The 24,893-nt window shown below is 38.3% G+C and overlaps 1 protein-coding gene across 1 annotated transcript; it reads right to left on the reverse strand.

The window, feature by feature from the left end:
- Positions 1-1,170: 1,170 nt before the first annotated feature.
- Positions 1,171-23,231, reverse strand: SH3GLB1 (SH3 domain containing GRB2 like, endophilin B1). The gene is made up of 9 exons (XM_069022912.1): positions 23,068-23,231; positions 20,162-20,303; positions 17,514-17,642; positions 16,543-16,676; positions 16,060-16,152; positions 8,435-8,524; positions 7,856-7,956; positions 2,656-2,887; positions 1,171-1,644 (listed from the first exon to the last, which is right to left on the reverse strand). The coding sequence occupies exons 1-9, from the start codon at positions 23,137-23,139 to the stop codon at positions 1,537-1,539; spliced, it is 1,101 nt and encodes a 366-aa protein (XP_068879013.1). The 5' UTR covers positions 23,140-23,231; the 3' UTR covers positions 1,171-1,536.
- Between the last annotated feature and the right edge of the window lie 1,662 nt (positions 23,232-24,893).

Consider the following 24,893-nt stretch of genomic DNA (forward strand, 5'->3'; position numbering starts at 1 on the left):
AGAAGAAATTTAGTATTTTCTTGGTAGTTACCCCAGGAAGGTTGTAATTGATGAACCAATGTGATATATTTGTTTTAATGTAACCTCTGCACTCTAAAAATTAAAGAAATTATTTTTGGAAGTGAAATTCAAAAATAATCACTTTTTAATTAAACAGCCGTAACACCTAAATTAGTATCATTTTATCCATCCCACTGAAGTAATTTCTACTGCTGAAAGTTTCATCACTACATGCTTGCAATGACAATGTTAAAAATTTGTTAAAGAAATGTCATTGCAAACAAAGTTACTGATCAGAAGCAGTTAGCTAAGGATTGGTACCAGTGTTCCCTGAGAGCTAAAGCAGGCTTCTGGTAAAGTTGCATTATCTGCAAGGAGAAGAATTTCCTTTTCAATGGACAGAGTTTCCTTCTACAAGTCCAACCCAATTAATTAAATATACTGAAATTAAAAGAAAGAAAGGAAAGTTCCCCTCACCTATACTTTTAAAATCTTTTTACAGCCTTAAAAATCTGCTACTCATGAAATGCTAACACGTGCAGTGTTTAGGAATGTTATTTTATTTACAAATAATACTACCTTTGATAAAGCCATTTTTAGATCCAAAACATTCTTTCCTTCCTGCATTGAAAGGAGATTCTCTTGCAAAGCAAACTGTCGAACACTAATTGAATCCAATTAGAACATGACAATAAACTGTTGCATAAGAATTGGGAATGCAGAATTTCATTACAACCTATACTCTGAACAAATGAGTGCTCATCTATAGAACTATTTAAATGAAGGGAGACAGTGCATATTTGGTTAGCAAAATGCAGTGCTTAATTTAACATAAAGGCTAATTTGCAGTTGAAAGGATTTTTTAATTACTAATTAAACTGAATTAGACTCTTTTCTGGAAAGCAATTAAAGAAAAAAAATACAAGGCAAGGTTAAAAACAAGTCAGAATGCATGTCCCTAGTTTGTGCCAATCCACCTAGGTGCAGTTTAAAATCTCAGCATACTGGGAACTTGCCTTAAGTTTTCAGAGGTGACTTAATACACGAGACACTCAGCAGAAGCCACGTGTGCCTCAGCACATCCGAGCTCCACAAGTGCTGGGACCAGAACCACACAGTTTATGTTTCACGTCGGTTTTGGTTATTCAAATAACATGCACTACACCTGCATCGGTTCACAATAAGTTTATTTTATGTGAAGAAAAGCTTTGCCATTAATGAAAAATTTCAGTAGAAAACAGTACCTCCTGCTTTCAATCTAGATTACTCAAAAGTAGAAGCTTGTATTAGTGAAAACTTCAGTAGAAACAAATCTGTAGGAAACGTTCTTGGCACATGAAGTAAAAAGCTTTAAACACATTAAATTTGAATAGAGTATTGACCGTGCAACCATGCTGGCAGAAAAGCCAGTTTTTAATGGCTGGTATTTGTCCCTCAAGACAATAACATGGAAGACACATAAACCTGCTTACATAACGTTAATTGTATATAAATATGGAGTTGCCATAATTGACAGTCTCTATTCAGGCTGATCATTTAGTTTAGCAGTTCTAAATAAGTAATAGGCACTTTGCCTTTCTGATTTCCCCTTTCACCCATTAGCCAGTCTGAATCCATGCCAGGGATACTGTACACTGTTATCACCTGAAAAAAGAGAAACACATTATTATAAACTTTGTTTGCAGGGAAGAGAGTTACAGTATATCTTCATGTGATTTCCAATGTCTTAGAATTGGGATTAACCAGGTTAAACAGAGCATTTAAAATGAGCATCCATAGAACATAACCTAATGCTCATAAAAATTATTTCACTGGTCCATGGAAAAGAATAGAAACAGTAGTGTAATTTAAAGTACCTTTTTTTCTGTTGAAATTCTATTCATTACAATTTCTTTTCTATTATGTTTTATCTTTAAATCTTGTGTATCCACCCTCAGCCTTAACAGGCAATCTAAAACAAACTTCTTTGAAGTGCATGACAGAAAGACAGATGGTGTTAATGTGCTATATCTTCCCAGAAAATCTGAGCCCACAGCTTCTAAGTCACTCTCTAAATAAGAAAAGAGTCAAATAGAAATATTGAAGTAATGCACATTTAAAACCCCAAAATTCTGATTTTTTTCAGAATTTCTTCTTCAGCATTAAGCTACAGTCACATTACCAGGTGAAACTCTGTTCCAGCACTGTGCTTCATTATCTATCTCCATCTGCTTTGCATACTCTCTGACTTATGACTGCAACTGAACCAGAACAGGAATAAACACAACACAGCCTTCACCATCAAAGCAAGTAGTAGTTGTATTTTCATATTCTTCCCAAATTGCAATATTCAACGTTTGAAAGACTAATCATATTGATCATAGTGCCAAAGGTGTGGTGAAAAGTAGACAGTAAGCCTGCATCTTGACTGTCTAGCAAATGTTCTTGCAAGCTAAGATAAAATGTTCTTGCAAGCTAAGATAGTGTAACAAATGTTGACTCTCACTACTGAATATTAGGATATATAGGTACAGGACAATGCTTCAAGGGTATTATTGAAACTTAATTTTAAAAAATCAACTACAAAAACTTTTTGATGTAGCACATCTTAACTGGCTACTCACAAGCATTCCCATTTTTACTTCCAAATGATCAAGGTACATAGAAAACTCTTACCTCATCTGCAAGTAGTGATAATTCACTGCTATTTGCAGCATCATAATCATAGAGAACTCTGGCTTTCCTGCTGCCACTTGATGACTTCAGTTCACTTAGGCCTGAAGTAACGATTGAGTTGCTTACTGAAGGCAACGAAGCAGAGGCTGAGGCCAAGACTGAGGGAGGAGAAACACTCTGCACAGGAGTTGTGGAAGACTGATTGTTGTTAGAGAGGAAAGTAGATGGAAAGCTGTGAGAGAAAAAAACAAGTCTCTGAGTGAATCTGTTTTACACAGGGCATATACAGGCTCCCATGCCTAAACTAGCATTCTTATTTTTATCAGCAATAAACACCAGCAGATATCAAGAACAAGTATCTTTATTTATGTCATACAACTCTCAGTGCTATTCTGTTACTGCTAAGTAGCATAAATCAAATCAATCTAACTAAAAAAAAAAAAATACTGCCACCTTAAAAAAAACCCTTTGAATCTGCCTCTTAAAAAAAGGCAAAACCAAAAAAGCACTGTTGGTCAAACTTAATTCAGACTGTATTTTGATAAACATTTCTTTTGACAGCTCTGCCAGGAAAAGTAGCCTCCACCTCCTCCTGCTCATTCCTCAGTTATGTGGTTACACAAAAGATTGTGCTGACGAACCAGATCAGGGAAATATAATACAACTTAGAAACACAGCCTCCCTCTGAAAGCAAGAAAAAATCACACAACTATTTTTGTAATCTAAATCAGTTCACTGATTCAGCTAACTTCATGCTGTAAAACAAAAAAATTTTTTACACTAAAAATGAACTTTTATCAATTTAAGCTCCTCATTTCTAGGTCAGGCTGCTACTTGCTCAGCGCAAGCCGTAGTGCTTGCCAGACCCTCCCATGAAGTCAATTAAACCCATTAACCTGGCTGAAAAAGAGGAGAAAAAAAGGGTATAATCTCCTACTTAGTTAATGAGCTCAGTCACAAAAAACTGTTACAAGTGACCAAGCAGATACAAGGGAAAGCACAGAATAACATGACTGAAACACTGAAGGAGCAGAAAGGAGAGCAAAACAGCAAGAGATTTTGGGGCAGCGGAGTAGGAAGAACGGAACAGCAATGATGAGCTCTGAGACTATCTCATGTCAGTCTGCCCCACATCCTGGGAGGTAGTTCCATGGCAGGTTAAACTCTTTTATTTAGCAGCTGATGTAGCAATTTCTTGTCCCTTTGCTGCCCTTGGTTGTAAGGTAGAATCCAGATGAGTGTTAAGAGTAGGTCAATGAAGGTTTTAAAAAAGGGCCAGCACCTAGGAGTTAGACTGAGTCATGATGACATGGAACTGTAATTGCATTTCTTTCCATTCTTTTGACCAGTGAATTCCTACATGTAACTTTCCTCATCAGTCCTTCTCCATAGATGCTTTTTCATAAACATCTAGGATATGGACATATTACCTCCCCCCTCCTTTTGCTTTCCTACTCTTTTGACATAAGGAAGATCTATCTATACCATGCATACGAACCCACCAGAAAACAGTCTGATCTCATCCCTTCCTACCTCTGCTCCTCAGTAAGATTCTTTCTGAAGGTGCAGTTCAGTGGCAACTTTACCCATGAAAATCCAGATCAGTATATTCCCATAACCACGCCTGCAACATTACTGGTGCTCGTAGGACCATAAGAGGAGCTGATGCAGGTAAAAACTAAACCCATCAACACAGGAACTAATTTTTGGCTCATGTGACAATAATGACAGTGGAATTAATGTAGCTCAAATCTGTAACAGCTACAGCAGTCCTGCACACAAGGTTACAGGTTCACACTGTACTTAACCTGGTAAATGCACAGCGCCACTGAACGGGGTGGATCCACTCCAGTACCCCTTTTCCACATCAATGTTCATTCTCTATCATTTGAGTCAGATCTAGCAATCTGCTGCTTTTAATTCAAGAATCTGAACTAACCAAGTATCAGGAGAATTGCTTACTTGCCATAAGAACAGCTTTTTAAACATGTTCACTTTGCAGTCACACAATTGTATCTGACTGAAGGGAAAGAGCAGCAGTGTAATATGAAGGACAGCACTAGCCCCTTGACAGTCACTGAACTGCATGTAAAAATTGGGAAGACTTTCAAGACCCTGTTCTGAATTTAGTTAGCAGCTTACTACTGTGCAAAGCACTACTGTGCTGGTTTACCTTGACCCCACTTGACCATAACAAGCTGGTTCAACTCACCAAGCAGAAACTCCAACGCCACCAATTTTTTTTTTTTTCATTTGCTAGATTAGTTTTTCAAACTAGTTCACCATGTTCCCTGAACAAATCAAACAAGCAGAATAAAGGGAACCAAAACCAGACCCCACATTTCTGTAGGTATAACTCAGCTGTGCCTCATGATGTATTTATTACTTGATTAGTGGGCATTCAACCAGAGGGATTTAATTTTAAATGACAATCAGCTGTTTCTCAATATTGCTAAATGACTGTTTAATATACTGCTAAACCTGTTCTCAGTTAGCACAGTAATTACTTGTAAGTCATTCTGCTCACTTCAAAGGGTCACTGGTTTGTACAGTCAGTCGAACAGAAAGCCAAAACTTTATAACTGCTCTGTCAATCAGTGGGGCATTAAGTGTCACTCTTTGCAGAGTCATATATAAAGCATTTTAGTGGAAGGCTTCAGCTATATGGAGGTTGTCTGGTTTGGGTTGGTTTTGTTTTGTTTTTTTTTTTTTGAATACTTGAGTAACAGGAGGAATTTCCCAGCTTGTAGTGATGGATAATCTGAAAAAATAATTATGCCAAAGCTTACATTTGTCTCTCAGGGAAGCTGAGAAACTTCAGAGCAAAAGCAGTTATCAGGAAGAAAAAAAAGCAGCCAGAGTACCAGAATATTTGAAATAGATTTGTTTAGTTCATTCTGAGGAACTGAAAATAAAAAAGGGAGATTTGATTTAAAGAATCGATCCAGCCCCACAGGAGGGGAAGGCAGTACAGAGATAAGCAGCTGGTGTTCCCTTGAAGCGAAACATCCATAAAAACATGTCTATTTATATAAAGAGAACTGAGTAAAACTCAGAACGGAGCTTCCCCCCACCTTTGGTACAGCTGCCTCTGGAGAGTACATCAGCTGACTGCAGCTTTGGCACTTGAATAGTCTCAATGTGAACTAGGAAGGGGTTTATGCCCTGGATTCTGACCCAGGTAAAACATAATATGCATCTCCTCTGAGAACCAGGTTTCTGTTTCAAGCAACAAACTAATCTCACTTAGAGGCTGAATGCCTTCGGCCCGTCAACAACCTCAAAACGAAACTAAGTCCTTCACAGTTCTTGGCCTTCGTGTGAGAATATTGCACAATACCATTCTTAGATGTGTGAAAAGATGTGTAACTCAGCACTATGTGTTAACCAACACAGCACTGGCAGACACAAGCAAGATCTAGCTGAGCAGCTTAAGTTGTTTATTTGGTCTGTATCTGCCTGCATAACATAGGGAGCACAGAACAGAAACCCTACTCATCTGCTTATTTAATGCAAGTGCTACACACCACATCCTATCAATGGAGACACTCTTCCAAAGCAAGGAGCATAACTTCAGACCCTGTCCCAGGGCTCTCTGTTATACTTCAGTGGGATTTCCTTGCACAAGGAAGGAAAGACATGCCCAAGATTTAATACCATAACTATTTTAATCCACACAGAAACTTCATTTCACTGTTAGAGGCATTTAGAATTCTGCAATGCTTCCATGCTTTTGATCTTCTACCAGTCATAGTAATTTTATTAAAAATACTAATCAGATCACAGCCACATAAAGATACATCCTTCTGTTTTCCTAAAGGCACTATTTTCTTCAAACACACTTTTTTATACCTGGTATCAGTTTATACAAATTTTAAACAAAGACAAGCTACACATCCTAAAGCAGAATTTAAGCAGGAACATGTTCTTCCTTAGAATAAGGGTATTATGCTTAAGGCTTTCTATTTGGTAAATACACTAGGATAAGAGCACATGTATTAAAAATAATCCTCTCAAAATAGTTGTGTAAATATATTTCACTTAATTTCTAATTAAAGAGTTCCTTTTCCTTCATACTGCAAATGCTGGTTTTCAAGCTTACAATTCTACAACTTGTATTTATGTGCTACCACATTTTATAGTTGAATATTTGGAATGTATTTGTTTGGGATGTAACTTTAAGGGTGTAGGGTTTTTTTAGATCAAAGTTTTAAAAACTTTAAACTACAGTTTACTAGTTTAAGGTCTTTTTCAAGACTTAAGAAAGCCTTTAAACTACACATTTAAACAAACTGAGGAAATCAAATGCCACAGGAAGTTGCAAGTCAGGAAAAGGATAAGACTCAAGAACACTTTTGTTTTTACTTCCTTGTCAGGGAAAACATAAACAGAGATATCTCAGAGACAGTTACCTAGAACAGACACTACAGTAAACTTCTAAGTACAGACAATTATTCAGTGCATACACTCACGTAAATAACAGGATCTGTGTAACTCTGAAACAGGCTGATTTGTGAAGAATTAGAATAGGGAAACTTTATGAAGTGTAACTATCTCGCTACATTCTCACCAACCACACAAAAAAGGATTAAGAGAACAAACTAACGTCAGTTTCTTCTCTTACTTTAAAAATGCTAAATCCATGAAACAGTAAAACAAGACAAACTTGCTCATTCCACTGTGTGTGCTCTAGATAATAGATAGTATGAAGTAGATTTCCCCCTATACAGTATCTATCTATGCTGACAACTCAGCTAAGAGTGGAGAACAGGGTTTTATTGAAAATCAGATAATGACCTATAGTGAATTAAGAGGCAACAGGAACTTATAGGAAGTATAAAAACTTCTTCCACATTGCACAGCAGTCTAGTAGCATGAAGCATAAGACAACTGAATGATTACAAATAAACCTCTAGAAATTCCTTTTTGTCACATTAAATGAGGTTACCAAGGGCTCACCTTCCTCTATTACACAATATATAAAATCTCAGTAGATCAACCCTCAAAAGGCATTAGTGCTGTGTGTAGGCTTAGGGAACTAGTTGCACTGGGTAATTACATATTAATTACCTGAGAACAGATATATTTCCTTTCAGTCCAGCATACCTGTGTGTTCATCACTGCTGTACCAGTTTTCCTACTATTCATAAGCACTTATTAAAAACTGAGCTTTTTCCTGACGTTTATACAGTACTACTACCTTCCAAGTTGTTTCTGGAGATCCAACATATATTGGTAACATTGTGCATAATAGGTCATCTGAGCTTCGACAAAGTCATTCAGACAGCGGAGATGATGTGCCTGTAACACAGCAAAGAATTCAAGTGTTTAGCCTGTAAGGGCACCATGCTGCATTAGAAAGACTACACACCTTGTCAGGTGCTAATGCCAATAGTGGCACTTAGGGATAAACACCAGATGGGCATAGTGCCTGGATTTACCAGGTAAACACGATGAAATGTCACAAATATGAGCATACTCGAGCAAACATTTTTGCCGTTTCAACACTCAACTGATCTGATGAATGGGAAGCTCAGTATAAAGAATGAAAATGAAAGGTCCTGCATTCTGAATGTTAATGGGAAAGTAAAGTTAAATTCAGTGGATACTAATTTAAAAAATTAAATAAAAAATTAAAAAAAAAAAAAAATCCTTGTGGTTTGATGCTTTAATGCACTGAAGTGAAAATTCATACACCAGAGTTCCCAGGTAGTTTACTGCAGCTATTTTTAGAAGGTGCCCTGATATTGACTTTCCCCAACACCCTTTGGGTACTCACATGTGTGCTGCTGATTCCTTCCAGCAGCAGTCTGGTAATCTCTGCTTGACGGTCAAACTCACTCTGAGTAATTCGCACTTCCTGTTCAGACTAAAAGTAAGAATGCACGTCAGGTACTGGTACAACGCTCTGTGCTACACCTGCCCACTGCAACAGTCCCATCTGATGCAGAACTGCTCACACAAATGCATTCATCACAAGCTTAGGTGTTTGAAATGTGCTTTTTCTTTGCAGATCTCTACTAGACAAAAATAGTAATTGCATTCTGGGTTCAGAAGTGTTGAGGCCCTGTGTACACAGCAAGCAGTTTTATTATCAGACACCTATTACATATGCAAAAGAAAGGCATTTCTTTGCCAGCAGTATTACCCCACCTCTCCCAATAATAAACCAAGTGTTCACTGGCATAACCATGTCTGCACCAGGGGTTTTGTCAACATACTAGTGGCAGCCAAGAATAATGTAATTTTTTCCTATACATCAACTTAACAGGTCTCTGATGAAATAATTCAGGGTAAATCTCACATTATTTTTGCCAGGTAACTGCACAGCAATCAGTTGTACATAAACCTTTGATGTTAAGTTTTATCAGGATGTATCATAATTTAATGTCTTATACTGACCACCAAACTACTACATCTATTTCTGGAGCTTGTAATCAAGGAATCTTTGAAAATAAATGAATCTGAATTATACTAAATATTCTAATACCTGGTGTTACAATCAGAGTAAAATTTCTATTGATATGATGTAATAGAAGTTTCATATTTCAATAATTCCAATGTATTCCTTATATATAGGGAATATATATATATATATAAAACTGTAACTGTAACTATATATAGTTCTCAACAATTTTAAAGTAAGGTATCAGTGTTACACTAGTTTTAAATTACTTCAATATAGCACAGACAAAATTACTTAACAGTACTTTGGCGGGGGGGCGTAGGGGGGTGGGGGGTGTGAGAATAGGGGTAAAGAAAAAGGGGCACTAAACACACATATACAGAATATGTGCTCTAATATCTAAGATTCATTGTTCCAAGACAGAATGTCCTCAGCCTGGAATGTGGATTACCTTGCCTCAATGCTTATATTCATTTAGTGCCTTGTTTCTAAAAACAAACCCAAGGGCAAAAAATCTACATGAAGTCCAAGATGCAGCAGTTACTATTCTCAACAAAGGAGGAAATATATTTTCAGGTGATACCAGTAAAACACTGGTTTCAAAAGCATGTTATGTGCTTGCAAACATTCTGTTCTTGCATTCAACTGATGTTAATCAGTATGAAAGTCACATAGAATCTCAGAAAAGAGCACAGAAGAATGATACAGTTACCTAAGAAATGTATTTCCATCTGAAGTCACTGCAGCTGGAAGGGTTTACACAGTAACTAAACAGTGAGGAAGCAGCTAGAGAGAACTGTGTGCTTCTTACTTGAAACTGAGATAGCAGTGTTTATATCAAGTTCCAAACTAGTAAGTTTTCAAAGTTTGTTGAGGAAAGAATCTTTGCTTGGAATTTTCTGATTAAATCTGAATTAGTATCAGTGAAATCCATCTGTCAGTCTTTGAGAGAAATATAAGAACAAAGAGATGAAAAAAGCTAATCTGATAGCGAAGAGGGGAAGAAAAGCAGCATCTTAATTTTCTTTTAAAAAACCATCAAAACAGTAAGAAAATCTTTTATCTGGGGAGAAATAGTTTTGTCTCTTGCTTCCCTGAACTCAGCAGTTGCTTATGTGTATCTGTCTCCCTGTCAGGTAAGTAAATACATGAGAATAGGAAATTACAAGAAGGGGACATAGCCATCAGAATAATTATATTTGTTTCAACAACGTTCTAGCAAATCAACTACTTTCTGTAAGCAAAGGAAAAGCAAGTAATGTGGTAACACATAACATAGCCAGTACAGAGTGATTTAAAACGCATTTACAAAAGCCCAATGTACTGGTTTTATAGATTTACATGAACTGAATTATGTGACAATGTGTTTAATCAGTTTTGCCCACCCTTATTTTCAGTACAGCTAGGTGAACAGTAGCAGGACAGCATATCTATTCTATGCCTTAGGATAAAGGTGAAAACCAGCTGACTTTTAATCTGACAAGTTTATGGCCTCATCACCTTTGTTTCTGAATAGAGTTAAGAGCTCAAAAACACAAAATGAAACTTTCCAGCTGCAGTTGTACTGTGTTTTTATGACCATTAAAAGGCCTCACTAGGTATGTCTCATGAAGATCCCTCAAAATGGTACTTGCTCTGCAACTTCAGAATATGAGCCCAGGTTTTGAATCTGAGTATTCATACGTAAATAATCTCCCCAGATTTCACATAGGAATACAGGAAATACTCTCAGAAATACTGTGCAATCCTGCAGCGAAGGGACAACACACATAAAAGCATATGAAATAAAATCACCTTCCTGATGTTGTTTTACTACACATGCTTTTAGTAAACACTGGTAGTGGATATAAAGCTGTGCCTAGTACTTAATATTCCTTCTGAAATGCAGAGTTAGAGGAAGCTAAACTGAAGAAAGTTTGTCATTGCCACCATGCACATCTTTTATTCTAACTCAAAAAAACCCCAGCCTATAATTGATCCAAAGATGACTGATGGTGTGAAATCTTTGACGGGAAGCCTCTTGTATTTAAATTGAAAACTTTTATGAATCTCCTCCTCCAACTCAAACACAGAAGGACAGATTGCCTTTAGAAACGTGGATGGATTACTGCTCCGTTGGCAGTACATAATGTTGCAGTTTCTTCTCAATAGTCTCTGCTATTTATATACTAAATAAAAAAGGGAACCTTGAATTACATAATTTATTACAAGAGCTAGTGTTTTTAGTCTACTTTATGCTGTAGTTAAGCACTTTGTGTCTTGGAAAGAAGAAATACTACAATCTGTTAAATTTCACTATCCTAAAATTGCTTGTCCTTGTCTCTGAAAAGCAAATAGCTTCAAGATGAGTTTTCATTACAACAGTATTCCTTTCCTGCCATTTTTTCCCCAAAATAGGACCAAGTATGCAGACAGATTTGCTGCTTCCAAATGTTACTTTACTTAATTAATAAAATAATTCTCAAACTTTGGGATCAAAGTTGACCTAAGGCTCCTTTCACAGTTAACCCCTCCTTTTACTTTAAATGCCTCCTTCCCTCCAAACTCACCCTCATCCTCACCTGTTTGCACTATAACTCACAGAAAGTTGGAAGAGCAACTCCCACAACTCCCAAGATTTCACTTGAAGCTGCATATCCAAGCTTCTCCCTACAACTCCCACAGCTGCCTAACTAGTTCCCCTTTAAAAACCACACTCCAAAGCCCCTGCTCTCCTTCTATTGACAAAATTTTAATTACCCCTCCTCTACAGAAACCCACTAAGAAATCCATTCTTCACTGTTAGCGAACCCCCTCACAGCCTGTTGCCAATCCTGGTTTGGCAGAGCCAGTGAACCTAAGAACAGCCCTTCTCATGGCACTGGAGCAGCTATTCCATTAGCTCCTCTGAATTTGTCCCTGTGCAAGGGATGGTATGGCAGAGAAGGCTGCAACCCTCATCCCAAGGCTCATGCCAAGTTTATAAACTAGCTTTCAGGCCAGGTAGAATTTTCAGATGTGCCTACTCCCTAACTTCAGCTGCTGAAGATGTAGTGACACTGGGAGGAAGGGTGGGGTGTTCCATGTCCTGGGTAAAACTTAAAGATCACTGTTTTCAGGAGAGTTTAGATTACTAGACCCAAGTATTTCTGAAAATTCTCAAATAAGCTTGTTCTTAACAGGATACCATACCAGTAAATTTTGAGAGAAGTCCTGTAGTTATCTTTCTATTGTATCTTGTCACATGAGAATCATATGGTAGTGATAGTAAATGACAGCAAGAAACAGCTTACTACAAAACAAACCCCAGGCATTGTTTTGCCCCTGCAACCTGAAAGGCCCTGGAGAGGCCCAGCGTATTCTGATATAATGCATCAGGCTGCTAGCATCAGACTGAAATCAACAACATGTAATATTCTTTATTACAGCAGACCAGCACAAGTTATGATTTCAGAAATCTGCGGTTTTTTAATTGTTTACTTACTTTCGTCACTTCCTCAGCCCATATCTAGTCAGCATTAAGAGTGGGGGAGGAGAAAATAAAAACATACAAACTTAGACATTGGTGGTACTTCATTACAGTATGTAATCACACTTTGGCTTTTAACTACTTTTCTGTCCTGAGAACTTCACAGGGATTTGAGGAGGGCTACAAGTCAGTTGCCCAAAGCCCTTCATATACAATGAATCTATAATGAATATGGATAGCACTACATCTGTGAAACAAGTTAGATACTGAAGAGAGAGTGACTTGTAGAACTCATATATATTACAAGAATCTGCTTAAAACAAGCTACTACAACACAAGACATAACTACTAAAAAAAATGACATGAATCAGACAAACTAAATTACCTTAGGAGGAACTTAAGTTACCTTAATGCATTATAATAATGGAAAACTATGGAAAGCTATTATCATTTTTACACTGAAACAGATGAATGCTTTCTCTTGCTAATTTCATTACCAGTTTTCTATTTCACAAGCACTTTTACTGAAACCTAAATTTAATTAAAAATGCTACAGAGGTATCTCAAATTGAGTATTAGAGTAGTAGCAAGCAGCATAGCAAAATCATAGAACTGCAAGGGATTTAGTCTAAAAGTTAATTACTTCAGCTTGCTCTTCCAATTCCCTCTTGCAATGTTGTTCTTCTTTAACCTTCATCTTCTGCCATTGTAAGATGATGACACAATCAGGAGTAGGAAGAAATGTGTATAAAGGTTGCAGGAGCAAACTGTAACAAGTTTATCCTGATAACCGTTTTTCATCTGATCACAGCTGAGAAATCTGGAATACTAAATTGAGATGAGACCCAATATGCTGTGCAGATCCAAAGCCCAACCAGAACAGGCTGGACAGCACAGTCTATGCTGTACATAGCTAATTGATCCCTTCCACTTTCACAACTATGGTGCTAAAACCAGCTGCACTAAGGAGTCCTTGCAACAAGTTTAGGATATATTGTACTCTAAGTTAAGCCATTAGCTTCTGTGACATTACTCAGTTGCAGTTCTTTGTAACACATGGCTTGAAGGGAATAATTTCTATATATTCCTGGCTGCTCTACATAATTCACTTGTACTCATATTAAAAAGATAGGAAAACTAAATAATTCCTTTCCTCCAATAGCTAAAAACAATTTCAGAATTGCAGAATCAACTCCTTTGTATCCTAAGTTTACATTCATAGAATCACAGAAATTAGAATATAATACTGTGTATTTCAAATTATCAGAAATAATCTGATAAAAACAACATCCAGTGCTGTACTGACAAAAGCATATTTAGTGCATTATACCAATCCATTTTAGAATGGAAAACATCTGAAACAAGACCAAAATGAGCTGGATAGCAAGAGGAAACATTTGATAGGAAAATGAATGAACACAGGAGGCCAACAAACCTTTAGCCATTTTACATGCAGCAAGTTGAGCATGTAAGAGACATTTACCATAATGTTATTCTCTTCAGGCTGAGAGGTGTTTAGTTGCTTAAATGTATAGATAAAAAACAAAAGCAAGTTACAACACTGTGAATATAGCAGGTAAATAGATTAACGTCACAAACCACTGCAAGTCTACCTGTATTCACTTCACAGTCTTGGTTAGCTTAAATAAAACAACTTAAATTTTGATTTTAAACACTGATCTAAGCTGTTGGCAGTTGTACAGTAAGCATGGGACAAGTAATTTTCAATTATTTTTCCCAGTTATAAAAGTATGTAATACGTAGATAGAATGTATCACTTTAACCTGTCAAAGAAAATAGTAAAACATAAAAATTTGCATCATAACTCAACACATTTCACTAACCTATCAGTCCAGCCCTGTTTGTTAGGTTTCTTCCTTTATAAATCAGGGAGCCAGCAGAATATGACCCATTTGCATCACACCTACATGCAGGTTACTTCTCACTTCTATATTGCAGAGGATAAAATAGAGGAGCAATTTTTTTATTTCTGCTGGAATTCTACATTCTGATACTTCTTTAACACACACACTACTGTCAAAATGTAATTAAAATTAAAGTGTAGGCAAAACAGTGAAGAGGTTTAGAGTGTCATGCTCTTCCAGCACTAAATAAATACTTGTGCATAAAACTGCACACCTCCTGTATGAATACTTAGGATCAAGTAGCAGCAGCAGCAATTGGCACCAAGCTCTGCATGACTGCACTGCTGATGGAACTAAAACTGAAATATAATATATATACATTATTTTAACACTAGGCTCAAGGGGAACAATTCCTTATGGTCTTTTCATTGCTTTAGAATGTAAGGTTCATACCTGCTACCACACTACAAAGAAAGCTAATAATAAAAACACTTTTTTCTAACTTAACTGTGAACAAAGTCAAGCAAAGGAATAGTTTATTCTCCAATGTTCTATCTTTTGCTTCTAAATTGCACTACTTGCTGATCAAAACCCTTCTCTGTTCTCCATTGTTCATCTTACAAATTAAGAAAGCTTGACAAACAGAGAAGTAACTCTTTTTGCATAGAATTACGTAAGGGAAAATGCATGCATAGACTTAAAAATACAGATGGTTTAAATACCAAGGGACAGCGTGCATGACATGGATTGAGACAAAGAGCAGATCTGTCAGGTAGATTATGCTGGTTTTTAGATGGATCGTGATCCCAAAGATGCGACACACTTTATCACCAAAGTTCAAGATGATGCCTCTGAGATCTTTCAAGACAAATGTCCATTTGGAAAAGCCAGCAAAATCTGACAGGCCTTCTTCTGCCTCTCCATCATGTACACTGTCCCTGTGTATTTAAATTGTCTGGATTTCTTTACTTGCATGACCCCTACTGTATTAACCCTTATCGGAAAAACCACTCCACTGTCCATCATTAACTGCTGCACTTTTAGGAATGCAGTCAAAAAGATAGCTATGAAAGTACTGTAAATATATCCTGATGAAACTACATACAGTCAACAGTCTATTCCTTCATTTAGAGCATATTAAGAGTTTAAAAAGCAGTAACCTTTTTGTTCCAATTTAATCTCCTCGAACAAGCATTTTTTGAGGGTATCAGAATGGTTAAGTGATATGAGTTAAAGAGTCTCACCTCTTTTTGGTGGTGTGAAATAGTAAACAATAGATAAAGAGAAACCACAAATATTTTTGACATAGAGAAGTTAAGTATAGATAGGTTTATCAGTTGAAAGCAATTATACATATGCTTCAACATTTGCAGAGATTCAAGTATTTGTATTTAAACCCATATTGGCAGGTTGTAGCAAGTAATTTTTAGCAGTATAGGCTCATCTAGTATAGAGCAAGAAGAGATAAGTAAGTTCAACTTGATGGAATATTTAAAAGTAGAAGACTAACACCTTGATCAGTAACTTGCTTCCATTTCCTTGTGTTCCACTAAGGCATTTCTTACAAAAGTATCTAGAAAAACAACCAGTGTAAGAAGCTAGGACTGGAAACATAACCAAGCAGTCAGGCTGATATCAGTAAGTCTGAAAGTTATGGACAAACTTAGAAAAAACACTCTACTTACTGCAGCTCGAGCTTCTGCAACTTTTGCCTTCTTCAGTCTGGTTTTTGCAGCATCCAAATCCAGTCTTTTATTTTGTAACAGTTTACGTTCTTTCTGAAAGCGATTTAGGTTAGTTTGTGAGAATGGGTACACATACTCACAAGCAAAAGACTATCTACTTGGAAATGCTTTTAACAAAGTAGCATATAAAAAAAAGTTCTTCAGTTGAAGAGAGAGAGAGAATTAGATCCTAATTATTCTCACACAGTTTATACTCAATATGCATACTTCTAATAGAACAATCCCTACCAAACAAATGTTTTAATCATTAGTTTGTTTTTACCTTGGCAAAAGAACAGAAAATACACCAAAGGCACAAATTTCACTTGAATTTTTCTGTATTACCCCAAGGAAAGTAATAATGTACCATTATCTACTACTACCTTTTGAAGACTGACAGTTACAATTGGTGTAAAATACTGAAGAATATACAATTCAACTTACAGTAATAGTCTTGTAGTCTCCTTCAATAAAGTTTCTTAGAGGAGTGAGAAAGTTTATAGCAGAAGTTTGAATTAGTTCTCTGTCTGCTGTCCCAATTCGCTTTTGTGTTTCTCCACATTTAATGAGTGCATTTCCTGTAAAGGAAAAAATGTTAATCATATGGTTCAGGCAGGAGGTTAACAAAACAGGTTGCTACAGTCAGGAAAGTTTTGGCCAGCAGTTTGAAATATAATCCAATGCCATGACCAGGGCCTTCAAAAGAAAAAAAAAAAGTACAAAAAAAACCCCTCCAAAACAAACTAAACACCAAAAAAACCCAACGTAAAAACAAGCAAAAACCTCACACCAAAATAAACAACCACACAAACACCAAGCCAAACCATTTTTATTATGAACAATCACAGGTCAAGGCAAGATTTCAATGAGACCACATTGTAGAAATATCAAATAGAGTTGTACTTACAGGCATACTGTAAAAATATTAGAGATAATACCCCCAACAATCCTGTCACAGGTATATAAATTTACTAGAGAAGGAATAAAATTTAGACTATGTTCCACACTATTATCCTTATCAAAATATTATATATTAAGGAAAGCAAGAATACTGTACAGTTAGAGAAATTTTTTACCACAGAAGTGAATTTCAGGTAACACTGTCACCCCAAACAACAAATAAAATCAATAAATACTGTCAAATGTGCAGATGTGTTCCTTTAACAAGGAAACTAAACTCCAAAATTAGTTTTTCTGGCAAGATAATTATTCATCCATGAAAATGGATACCATTCCAACCACAGGTTCTGTTCCTAGATTTGAAGAGAAACCGCAACCTTGATCTCCTAAAGCTCAGTTATACAGCAAGTCAACTCAAACTGATACAAACATCATTAAACTGTTTTATCTAGAGGAAGACAAGAAATGCAATTTTATATTGTTAAAAAAGCCTATATCTGTATTTTACTTCTTACCATAGGCTGTTCCTGGGCCAAATTCATTCCCAGCATCAATCATATACTGGCCTAGTAACTCCGGATTATTCATCCGACTTGGTGCTTTGCGGTCCAGCTTCTCATAGACAAATTCTTCTATTCTGGCATCTAAAAAATGTTTATTTGAAATAATTACTGTCATTCAAAGCACAAGTCAGAAAGGGAAACAAACAAAAAAAGAATTTCAAAATCCAGCTATTAAAATCAACATTAAGTGAACAATGTTAAACTGAAGATCCTGTTCTTGGAAACCAACTGCATTCCATGCTTGCCATGCCATGTTCAAATGTTTGAGCCATATGGGAAAGTGAAAAATTGTACTTTTCTTCTCCTTTAGCATAGTTATACAGCTTTTCAGAATTTTATCAGAAGTCTTCACAGTAAGAGCAATAACAGAACACCTCTCCTTAAAAAAAAACCAGTCTTTTGTTCCCCCTCCAGAAAAAAATCATCAAAATTGTTCACTAGAATTAGCAGTGTAGGAATTAAGTTCAACACCTACTGTAAGTTCCCAATTAAGATATTCTGAAAGTTTGATAGCCCCAGAAATTATACCCTCTTTCCCACACCCCATGCTCCCTTGAAACACTCTGAAATAAACCATTAAAAGATATTAGAAAATGTTTCATTTCGTATTCCCATATTTTTTTAGTTTCAGCAACAAAATTATCAGAAAAACTTGTTGAGACTATGTGAGCATTACTACCCATCAGTCATAATACTAAGCCACAGTGAGCTTCTTAGGTGGAAAGGCCTCACAAACCTAAACAGGGACTCTGTAATTGAAAAAGTAAATTCCTCAGACACAATACCAAATTTCTCTGACCAACTGCTTTTGTTTCCCATCTAGCTGGCTTTGTACAGTTGGTATGAACTAGTTTCAGCCTGCAATACTACAGTCAACCACAAAGAAGCTTTCCAGTGTACAAACCTGCCACTTTAATACTACTTGTTAATTAGACAACTTTCAACAGCAGTGGAATGAATAACTAGTCTCTAGTGAAGGTCACAAAAATTAATCTAAGACAGACAATTATGGGTACCAGTGCATTCCCTGACCACAAGGGTGAATCAAAAAGAATCAAAAGTTATTTGTTTTCTTTACTCAAGTCATAATATTTATGTTTTACTAAATCACAAAATAACAGAAAAGTAATCTAAAATTATTGGACTATTACATGGGTCTGATCTATAGGTACAATTATAAATGGGATTGAAACTCATTTTTCCTCCCCCAGACAGGCTCACTCCATTAACAACCACCAAAAGCAGCTCTCCAAACAGCTAAAGTTACATTTATAAAGACCACTGCTCAATGCTGAGTATTTTTAGCCATCAGAAAATGGACTGGTGAGCAGAACTGAGATACTACCATATATTATCCTTGCAATGAAACTTCTTTGTACACTTCCACTAGCCTCAAGTTAGTGCTTCAATATTCTAAGCTTACAAGTTTCTGAAGAAGTCTAATGCATATTATAAATACTGAATTGAATGAAAAAGACAACTATTCCCTCTGGCCTAGACAGAAGTAGAAATTTGAGCTAGAATATTCTGCAAGTTCTACTACATCGTTCCCACAGGATTAGCTAGTTTATTTTTGAAATACTGTTTTCATGGAACTAAAAGATGCAAAACACTTCCTAAGTAATACTTCAAACATCTCTGTAATAAAGAATTTATCTACGTGGCATTAGAAAAGTGTTAGCAGTGTCTGTGATTTACCTTTACTAATAAACCCTAGCTCAGTATGTCACTACAAGGAGAATATTTATGCTTTCAGTGCAGAGGTAGTAGCAGTATCATAATTTTATCATTTAAGCAAACCTAAAGGAGGTTTAGATTTTTTCAGTAAAGTAATTCACCCACTGACTAGATACCAGGTCTTGACTTAAAATCTAGATCTATACACTAAGCAAATTCCTACAGCTCCAAACTCTAGTACAACTGGAGGATGACTCTGAAGCTGATCTCCTCAACATTACTACTCATAGCAGCAATTTCAGAAAGAAATAAAATTAACACACCATAAAACTTCATTTCTTCTGCCCACATTTTTTTCTGTTACTGTTACAGTGAAAGACTCAACAGTGATGAAATTGTATTTTTTGTATTGTACAAGTAGGGTGCTAATTCTTAGTAACGGAATTGTTAAAGACAGGTATTTTAGTTCACCTTGCCTGCTTCAAGCTGATTTGTATTGTGCTGAGAGTTTAAGTAATGAAATAGCAATTAAGTTTCTTGAACCACTGTATCTACCTCATGAAGAACTTCAGAGTACTTACAGCTACCCAAGACATCTGGAATTAGAGTGGGAAATTCAATTAAACAGTAAACAATTCAAAAAATCCATCAACCTGAGACTGAGCTGAGTATGAAACCAATACAACAGTTTAAAAATCTCTGTATAAAGTTTTCCCCATTTGAAAGGTTAAGGAAGTACCAGCAATTGGTAGTGTCTCCAATTCTTACCAGCTCTTCAAAAAGTGCTTTCCATTACTGCAGCCTTCAAATTTTAAAACTGCTATATTTTGTCATAACTTATGCAATAGTTATTGCAGTAAGTATTTACACTGGTATATCTATTAATTCAAAAGTTGAAAACAAAAACCTGAAGGGCTCCTTACTTGGATTTGGCTGCAATAATACTTCTGTTTGCTTCATTATTTTTTCTGTCCACAATTTAGTGCATTCTGCTTTGCTGAGAAGGTTCTCCAGATGAGCATCCAGTTCAGTCTTCTCTGCTTGACCAAGCTTTTCTTCTGTGAACTGCAAGTTAGGTTAAAAATACTCAGTTCATAGAAATAATTTTCCAGGACAAATTTAAAACAGTCATTTATATTAGCTTGAAGATGACGTCTTAAAAGATATAACCATTACCCAGTCATCAATAAAAATCTAAGGACAAATTTGAAATGTATTAAGATCACCAACACATCCATACTATCAGGTAAAAAAAGGGGCAGGAGGATGCTAATCAGACCAAGATGAGAAAGGTAATTTATAACATTATGAAGAAATCCTGTGCTCAACTTGACACTGATAATTCTCACATGAAGCATTTTGTCCAATTTTGCAGTGTGTTGTAAAACATAAACCAAAATGAAAGAAAGTCCAGAGACAATAAAGAAAATAAAAAGATTGAAGTAATCTTGTATATTTAGTAATTGTTTGTCAATTCTCCCAGTGTAAAACCTGAAGACAAAACAGATTCCCACTGCAGCTACCTTGAATACATAGAAAAAAATGTCCTGTCCAGGGGAAACAGGACAAAACCAGGGAGTTTAATCTTCAGTAAGAAGATTTAAAATATAATTAGACATTAAAGAAAGCTTCTAAAGACAAGGATTAAAAGCTAAAACAAACTTTCTTGGGAAGTTGTGAAATACATATCTTTGGGGGTGGGGGATCTTTTTAGAATAGGACAAATCAGATAAACTGTTTACATGTAACTGATCCTGTTATTCCTTACAGAAACAGTAAGATGACCTCTGCTGCTCTCGTCCAAGCTGTGACTTCAGTGAAGTACAGTATAACTTCATTTAGCCAGATAAATCCATCAGACAATTCATTTCACTTGATACAAAATTCATGCCACGTCTTACTAATCCACAAGCAGTTTGTTCTTCAATCCCAGACAGGGAGAAGCTACACGTTTCACATCAGGGAACCAAACTAAGCCGGAAGTGAGGGCTTTGCCCGCCTCTCTTCAGAGCAGTAGTTCCTCACAACAATGATGATCTCATCCCTTGACAGCCCGTAGTTCAAAGCCAGGCATTTTCAGGAGAACCTGTCTTATGATTAAGTCTCTAACAAATTTACCAATTAGGAACTTAAAACGACTGGAAACATCCTGACTGTCCAACTTCATTCTTAACAAGTTCTTTGGTGGCCAGTAAGAAACAGAATACAATAGAAGTAAATTGCATTGTCCAAGTTTGTTTTCATTTCCACATGTAGATTAACCAATTTTGATAGCATGCACATCTTGATAAATGCTTCTGGCATTTGCAGTTCTACATAAAAGCAAACTGCATTCATGAGAAAATTAAGCTGCCATATAGGGAAGAAGGGAATTTATTCATGGATGTACTACTACTACTGTTCAAAATGCTTTTAAAACTATGCCAGGTGTTCTCAAAAACTTTGTACTGATTCATTGCAATACAGTAAAAATAGTTCTGGAATTATTTTTTACTATTATGGACAAGAATATTTCTATAAAAAATATTAATATTTCCTATTAATATTTCCATAGATCTTCTCAGCAGTGTGAAGATTGCTTAGCGAAGACCATAATTTCACATATAGACTTAAATCACAAAGTCCCATCACATGATCTTATAATGAAGGGTGAAACTGCATCTCCTTTTTTTTCTCGTGTCCAACAAGAAAAAAGAAAGTGAAGGCTGGAAAGGAACAGTCGGTCTGGGAAGCAGGCAGACCTGGAAGAAGCCAGGAGTAGTGGGGGAAGCATGGAAATACCTCCATCACAAAGAGAAGCCACAATGACTACTCTAAATTCATTTAAATTTGAACAACAATGTTTTTTGACGCGTTTGCATTTTCAGAGCTCTGCTGTGCTGCTGATCACTGGTTCTGCTTGAATATTGAGATTTAGGGCAATACATCAGACCAGATAACAATGCTAATCACGTTCCAAACCTGACTGTGACCCAGCGAGAACTCGTAAGAAACCACTGGATTACTATACACTGCTTGGATGTCCATCTCCATAGAGGAGATCTGTTCAAGTTTGATTATATAAACAAAGGTGATTACGGCTCAAGACAAGCGCTAAGGAACAAAAGATAGTTATAGTGCCCTTATTGCGAAGAAAGGGGAAGACCGAATCGCAAACAATGGGCTATCAAACAAGCTTAAAAACGATACGAAAGGTAAAACAAAACAAAAAGCCTAAGCAGACACATACCGGACTTTCATGTGTCCCATCAGACTTCGACTTTTACCAATCAGGCAGCAATAAGGACACATTTCCAGCAGCCAGTAAAACCCAGCTGCTTATTTCAGGCAAGACACACCTTTGTCCTTTACATGCACAAAGTCCGGCAATATCTCCCGGCAGCCGATGCCTGCGCACCTCGTCCCCCCCAGTGCTGGCGCCTTCTCCCCTCTTTGCCCGCCTGACCTTGGGCTGTCTCACCCCCGCCAGCCCCCCGAGGCTGCTGTTGTGCAGCCAGCCTGGCGAACCGCCGGGCCTGTCCAGCCGCGGCCGAAGGGGCCGGCTGGAGGAAGCAGCTCGCAGCAGCCCATCGCCGCCCAGCCCGGACACTGCTCCGGCCTCGCCCCCGCCGGCGCAGCCGGTCCTGGCGCGCCCCCCGAGCTGGGAGCCCGCGGCGGGCCCGGCCCCTCCCGGCCCCCGGGGCGGAGCCCAGCGCCCCGCGCCGGGCCCAGCGGCGGCGGCCCAGCGGAGCCACCCGCGGCCTCGGCTCCGGCTGGGGCGGCCCCGGGTGGGGCCGCCCCGGCAAAACCTCGTCCCGGCGAGGCCCCAGCAGAGGCGGACGGTCCGTACCTGCACGGCACGGCTCAGGAAGGTGCCCGCGTCAGCCGCCAGCTTCTTCACATTGAAATCCATGATGTTCATCTTGGGCGGGGGCGCTGACTCAGCCCCGGCACCCGCAGCGGCGACGGCCGCTCCGGCCCGCCCCTGTGGGAGCCGCCGGGGGCGGTGCCGGGCCCGGCCCGGCCGCAGCGGATTGGCGGGGCCGCGGCGTCAGCCCAGGGCCCGGATCGGCCGGGTGAGCGGCGCCGGCGGCCGCCCTGCCCCGCCCCCGCTCTGCCCTGGCCCCGCCCTGCCCCGCCCCCGCTCTGCCCTGGCCCCGCCCCGCCCCGGCCCCGCTCCGCCCCGGCCGCCTTCCTCCCCCAGCCCCGCTCTGCCTCGCTCCGGCTCCGGCTCCGGCCCGCCCCGCCCCGCCCCGCTCTGAGGGGATGGCGGGCGGGGTGGAAGGGGAGGGTTGGCCCCGGTGGCCCGTCAGAATCTTCGTCCCGGGCAGCCCAGGGTGTTATTGGCGGCCCCAAGGCTGCGGCTGTTTCGGGGCTGGGTCAGCCCGCCCGCCAGCCCTGGGCGAGGGAGACTCTCGGAGCCGGCCGTGGCCTTTGCTGTAAAGACTCCCTAGCAGGGTGGGCGGCACCGACAGAGTCCGGGCGGGCGGGCGGAGGTGCCCCCACGGGCACGTCTGTCCGCGCTCCACGCGTGAAAATCCTGCCCCTCCGAGGGACCGCGAACCGGCCTGTCCCGGGGGCTGGCCCCCTCGGACGCGGCTCTTGGGAGGACAAGTCCCGCCTCCGCTCCTGTTTCTTGTGTCCTGAGTTTTGTAAATCAAACCTTGTCCTCACGAAAAACAGTTTTCGGATAGACCGTCGAAATGTAAGCTGGGGATGAATTTTTAAGAAGTCGTTCAGAAAAAAAGGCTGTTTATTAAAAGATGTTTGGATAAACATCTACTGAGATGCAATTAGGCAATAGCACCAAAACATGACAAGAAGAGTTTTTGGAAACCTTGAGTGCAGTAGCAAAACTCAATAGCAGTAATCAAGCAAATTAGGAGAAAATAGTTCTACTTTGAGTAATTTCCATTATTTTAATATCTCTCATCATGATTTTTGAATGTTCAAGAAGAAAAGAAAGGACCTTTGACATGGCCAGGAATTAGAAAACATTTACATTGTGGCATCATTTGCAACAACTTAATATACCCAGTTTGAAAATTATCCTGATCAGTCAGTGAAGTAATTTATGTCATAATCCAAATAATAATGTGTGGCTGAATTTGATAAAGTCAGAGGAAATCCTATGGCATTATGACAAGAAGTGAATTCCAGAGAAGGGAAATAACTAACAATTAAAGCAATCTTGCTTACATGCCGGTCAGATTCCAGGAATTAAAACCAAAACAAAACCCAGGCTGTGTAAAGTTCTTATTGTACCTTTTATCCTGATAAGAACAAGGCCTGAAAGGTATTGTGTGTGTTTCCTTTTCTCGAATCATTTTACCTTTTTCAGCTTGTATTGTCTTGCTTATACATCAGTATAAATGTTTGCATATAAAAGCTATATGACAAGTTTGTTTCCATTTCCTAAACTTAGTGTTACTGGTATATAGAAGTCCCACAAGTCTCTCTTTCAATGCTCAGTACTATATGGCCTGATAAAAGCTGATTATAGTCATGTAAGTGCTGATTACAATTTATTGTGATATCAATTTAGCATATGTAAAAAGAAATCACCATCAAAAATTTTTAATTTGAATCTACAGAAGCAATTATTTCACTTCATAACTTCCATTATGGCTCTAAGTTCCAGCAGTTCCCGTTGATGGAGTTCTACAAGAAGAGATG

This window comes from Aphelocoma coerulescens, chromosome 8 (genome assembly GCF_041296385.1).
Source record: "Aphelocoma coerulescens isolate FSJ_1873_10779 chromosome 8, UR_Acoe_1.0, whole genome shotgun sequence".
Taxonomy (NCBI): Eukaryota; Metazoa; Chordata; class Aves; order Passeriformes; family Corvidae; genus Aphelocoma; species Aphelocoma coerulescens.